Raw genomic sequence first — 5601 nt, 5'->3', positions numbered from 1 at the left:
TTATATTCTACTTAGCCTATGATATAGAGAATTCTACATTTCTATTTATCAATATTAGACTGTTTAATTTCCTTTTTCTTCTTCTTACTGACTGGTGTCACTATTGTTTTACATATAGTATTGTGTCTTTTATCATATGAACTGCTAATCCATTTATATTTTGATTTTTGTAAACTGTTCTGTTATCATCCTCCAATAAAAATTATTTTGAAAAATAAAGAAAAAAAAGCTAAATTGCTTGCTGTGGCAAAATCCCTGTACAGGTAGATGGTGACACCCAGTAGCTGTCTTGGTGCTTTCATAACATAAAGGAATACAATACATGCGTACGTTATGGGAACATTGACGTTAAAAATGGTTTGGGGACAGAGTCTCTAAATAGAAACATTTTCAGCAATCTCAAACTGTAACACCTACAGTATTTATTACCGATCACGGAGATCACGGTAGTAGCCCTGACAGTAAGCCTGATTTATTAAAGCCTGGAACAAATGGACTGTCATGGGTGATCCAGCAAACCTGGAATGGATCTGGTCCAAGATTGAAAACATTTGCTAACGAATAGCAGAAGATTTTTAAGAAATCCATTGCTGGATCGCCCAGGTTCTATCATGATAGTGTAACTTCTCCAGTCTTGCAGAGCTTTAATAAATCAGGCCCATTCTCTTTATCTGCTTTTCCTTCAGAATGATGGAGCGATCTTTGTCCAGGCATTACATCCTGAACTGAAATGCTAGTTCATAGACAACAAAGACATCCGTTCGTGCAGTTCTTGGCTTTTTTCACAAATGTCTGACATAGATCTGCCCCTGCTGCAGGAGCTTGTCTTGTGTCTTGCCACAATGTTACCGAGACTTACACAAAGAGACTGAGGAAAAGATTCCTCCTGCCTGCAGCAGACTGATGAGCCTCACCCCAGCCTAGGACATGTCACTGGCTAGAGCTGGAGGGCTAATTTTTGTAATGTAATGCCTAGGTATCAGGTGGAGTCACATGACCCTGGCTTTTAGATAGTGTTTTCCCCTTTTGTTGCTCTGATTTCAGCAGCCAGGAGTAAGGTTTGCTTTTATCACTGGTTTGCATTTCTTATCAACGTGTGTTAATGTATCCTTCAAGCTCAAAGCGTTCAAGCAAAAATGCAAATATGAAATTGTACATCACTTTCTTCTTTAGTTCACAGTGCTCTTTAAACTCCAGGTAGGAATGATATCCTGAGCATTGACTGATAATTGATATATTGAAGGTTGGAAGCTTTTATCAGATTCCTGTACATCTCCTAAAGGTCACTTTAGGAGAAATAAAATAACATTACACATTCCTCACCTTAGCATCTCCTGAATGACTGTTGCCAAACCCAACGGGGTGCTGCTCTTACGGGTGAAGTGTGATTGAAGCTGACGCAGTGTGACTCTGACATTTCCCTGAGCCTTGGCATGCTGTAATATTAATGGAATCCAAAATGTCATTTTACTGTCCCAGCCCACACTGTCCACATCTCGTGAGCCTTTAAAGGCAGAGAACATAAATGACATCCGCTCATCATCATCCCAGTCTGCGGGGTAAGGTGGGGCCATCGGCAATGTGGATCACAGGGTGGACCTAGGAAAAAAGAAAATAGAAGAATAAAATCTGTGTCAGCCTGCTGAAAAACAAAACGTACTAAAGGATAATGATTTCACTGCTATACAATATTTAATTCTTTTTAATAAGTTATATGTACAGTGCTGTGCAATATGTTAGTGCTATATAAATCCTGTTTATTATTATTATTAACAATAATAATATTAATAATAATAATATATGTTAAAGGACCAGTTACCAGAAAATGGAAACCATATTATTACATGTAGCGTATTGAGCAGATTCAATGACAGCCATCCTAAATCCCTTGTAGAATCATATACCGAGAGCTCCATGTCACTGTTCCGGGTGTCCCTCCTAATGTGTGTTCTTTTTTGTTGCCCCCTAGGAAAAAATGACATTAAAAATCCAGCAAGGAGCACTGGGATCAAATCCTGGCCAGGACATTGCCTGCAAGGGGTTTGCATGTTCTTTCCTGTGTTCACATGGGTTTCCCTTCTACCTCACCCAAACCTAGAACTTGAACCTAGAACAACCAAAGTGCAATGCAGGCTGCCGATAGCTGGGTGCATGATGAATGTGTGATGATAATAAAGAATAATACTGATACAAAGCTTCCAGTAGAAAATAAATCTCTTCATAATGGCTGCAGCCGCTCTGCACACTGGGAATAAATACATTGCCAGCGGAGCCCCTATATGCTGCTGGAAAAGTGATGCAACTCAATACCATTTGCTGAACATTAAAACATTAATAGGTGCTTAGAATAATACATTTCCTGAATTTATGATGAACACGTATCAGGCTGATGTCAGATGATAAACTATCTGCTTTAAACTCAGAACTGAGTTTGACAACTCTTTTATGTAAGGTACAAAATTATGTTTGTTTTTTTAAGTACAACTGCCTTTTTTTTTTTAAAGAGAAAAGGGTGCAGCACCGCCCCCCTCATTGGGAGCGCAAAGCCTCTAGGGATACCTACGTCACGCATCCCAGGAGGTCCTTGGCTGCTCCTTCTAAACATGCCGGAGCATCTCGGCCATGCGCAGAAGGAGCCCTTTCGTAAAAAGAGAAAGAAACCGCCGATCTCAAGCATGTACATTAGATTGTGAGCTCCTTTGAGGGACAGTTAGTGATATGACTATAGACTTTGTACAGCGCTGCATAATATGATGGCGCTATAAAAATACTGTGTAATAATAATAATAAAAATAATAATAATGTGCAGTGAGATCTACAATTTTTATCCCATCTATGTCACCTGATCTTGTGCCTGCGTCAGGTGAAGTAGGAAGAAGAACCCGGAAGAACAGAGAGGAGATGGCGGCGCTTACCGTGCTGGGCCAAGACAAATGCCGGGATGATGTGGGACTCGATGGGAGAAACCTTCGGACTGATTGACTGCTCTGCAGGATTCAAAGTCAGTGGATTTTTTTCTTTTGGGTTTACTTCCCCTTTAATAAAGTGAAAGGATGAAAGAAAAGAGGTTTCGGCTCACAGGTGTGTTTCAAAGCCTAATTATGTATTTTTGCATATTCGATCAATACATAATTACATACAATTATCAGTGAAAATATTTTTTACCCAAGGCCTGTTAAGCATTTCATAGGACTTGGGTTTCATAAACTATACATATGTGCTCCTAATAACAAAAAATTGTAAAAGGAAATGAAGGGGAACATATTTTGCCATATGGAACCCGACGCGTTTCATCACGAATAGGCTTCTTTAGGGGTATGATAATTAACAAGCTACCTACTTCCTCTTGTGGAAGTGGAATTAAACTTAAAACAATAAAAAAAACAAATCACACTCACCCAGAGCCCTAAATCCCGCAGGCGCTGTCCTCGATTCAGTCCCGTGCCCTTCTGGAATCCTTCTTTGTCCTAGTGTGGAGGAAGCACTGGGTGCTGCCATCTTTGTCCTTCTTCTTTCTTCCTCTGGCTACGTCGCTCAGGCGAGATCAGGTGAAAAAGCCTGCTGAAAACATCGGGGAAAAAAAGTGCCGATCTCCCCGCAAGTGTGGGAAAAAGCCCCTTGTGCGCATGCCTGGAGGACTAGCCCAAAGCCTCCTGGGATACGTGATGTGACCTATGTATATCAGGAGGCAGTAAAGACAAAAGAAGGGCTTCCCAGCTTGATAAACCTGTTGTACTTTTCTATGGAGGGGACAATAGTGGGGTGCTGCATGCTCATGCTACCCCCTTCCCTATCCTTAGAAAAGAATGGTGCTGTGTGTACATTATTTGTTATTATTTAACAGGATTTATATAGCACCAACATATTACGCAGCGCTGTACACTAAATAGGGGATGCAAATGACAGAAAGATACAGACAGTGACACAGGAGGAGGAGAGGACCCTGCCCTGAAGAGCTTACAATCTAAGAGTTGGGGGAAGTAACACACAATATGAGGGGATATCTGTTGACCACAAACCCAAGAGAAATTGAATGTCTGTACTGCGCTTTAAAGGTTTAGTCCATGTAATCCCATAACCTTGGTGTAATACAGCTGCCCAAAGTCATGTATCAGCTATATAAAAAATCTTTATTGTCCCTGGAAATAATAAACAGCAATAAATAAAAGTGATAGACTACAAATGGTAGAATTCTGAATGTGAGTGTTACAGAACTTTGTCTTTTAAATCCCAGCATGGTACAGCGCGAGAGGCAATCATCCTCCACCATGGTTTGCAGAAAGGTGGACATTGCAGAAAGGGACAAGCATACGCAGCTCAGCATTGGGCAATGAAGGAACGCCTGCGCCCGAGTTACCACAGACAATAAACATTACTACAGGAAGAAAAAGAAGAAAGATGGCAGCGCCCTGTGATGGAACAGGGATAGGGGAATATCTTGGGTTCAGTTTTGCTTTAACAAGGTCACTTTTAATGTAATTAAATTGCACCTCACTTCCTGTTCTGTCAACGTGTCAGGAGGTGCTGGCAGATCTTCCCAATGAGACACAAGCAGTCATAAAATAAATCAAAGTTACAAAACAAATCTGCAACTTTGCATAACGAATTGTACATGATCAGTCCTTGGGGAAGTGTATGTAAAATAGATCAGGGACATGGCTGTAAAAGCAGAAAGTGGCAGCAGCTGACAACAAAAGTGAAAGTAGGTAAATAAACCTGTGTAATGGTAACTCAGAGCAATAGGCAGGCAGGAGAAGGCCTGACATGACACATAGAGAAGAGTACAAAGGACAGACCGGTCACACAATGCACACAGGTCACACAATACACACCAGTCACAACACTCACCCCAGCAGCTGCGCTTCTTGCATTGGATTGACCCTTCCCAGCTTCTGTACCATAGACAATAACAACAGACACTGCGTTGGCGACACCTGCCGGACACTATTAGTATTGCATTCTTGGAATTCAATACTAAAAGTGTCCGGGGGGCGTGGTTATCCAGTAAACCCCTCCTCCATAAGACCTCACTAATCAGGTTGGCGGGAAAAAGGAAGGGTGGTGAAGGAGCTCGGAGAAGGCGGCAGCGGTGTCCAGGTGATTTCGGTGCCGGGGTGCTCATGGAAGGAGCGGGTTCACTTTAATGGCAGCTCTCTCCATATTTACCTATGCTTTCCTACTCTTGACCCATGAAGAGGGAAGGAAAGACAGTACCTCCTGGTATAAGGGAGCACGTGACTCAGCTATTCCTATCACATGACTGCCTAGCAAAAGGCTGCCTAGGCAGTCAGCAGTGTCACGTGTATATGAGTTTACACAGAGATTCTGTGAAAATATGAAGATGTCCAGCAAGGGAGGAGGGGCTGTGGCTGCCATAAAAGTGCACCTGTTCTTTTGTGTGTGTGCAGTGTTATTTGCTGTGTGTTAACACAAGGCTGTAACATGTTGACATTATCAACCAATCAGAAAGCATTATCTGTTGGTGGGGTAGAGTCAGGTTGGTACTGTATGTCATGTGACACACCCCCATGGACTGTACGTATGTCATGTGACACACCCCCATGGACTGTACGTATGTCATGTGACACACCCCCATGGACT

At 42.0% G+C, this 5601-nt stretch overlaps 2 protein-coding genes across 4 annotated transcripts in view; one reads left to right on the top strand and one right to left on the bottom strand.

Moving 5' to 3' along the window:
- CHMP7 (charged multivesicular body protein 7) overlaps positions 1–4978 on the bottom strand; it is a 21128-nt gene extending 16150 nt beyond the window's left edge. The window contains exons 1-3 of one of the 3 annotated variants that reach the window (XM_072399812.1): positions 4849–4978; positions 2916–3035; positions 1324–1599 (exon numbers count right to left, since the gene is read on the bottom strand). In XM_072399812.1, coding sequence (XP_072255913.1) covers positions 1324–1574 — 251 coding nt within the window. In that variant the 5' untranslated portion in view covers positions 1575–1599; positions 2916–3035; positions 4849–4978. Of the gene's footprint in view, positions 1–1323; positions 1600–2915; positions 3036–3398; positions 4821–4848 lie in introns of those variants that run through there. The other 2 variants (XM_072399811.1, XM_072399813.1) reach the window with 2 other exon arrangements.
- A 28-nt stretch (positions 4979–5006) lies between these two features.
- Positions 5007–5601, top strand: part of GINS4 (GINS complex subunit 4) — an 8971-nt gene continuing 8376 nt past the window's right edge. The window contains exon 1 of the mRNA XM_072399814.1: positions 5007–5097. The gene's annotated coding sequence lies outside the window, so the exon portion shown is untranslated. The remainder of the gene's footprint in view (positions 5098–5601) is intronic.

Source organism: Pyxicephalus adspersus, chromosome 2 (genome assembly GCF_032062135.1).
Source record: "Pyxicephalus adspersus chromosome 2, UCB_Pads_2.0, whole genome shotgun sequence".
NCBI lineage: Eukaryota > Metazoa > Chordata > Amphibia > Anura > Pyxicephalidae > Pyxicephalus > Pyxicephalus adspersus.
This window is presented reverse-complemented; position numbering and strand designations above follow the sequence as displayed.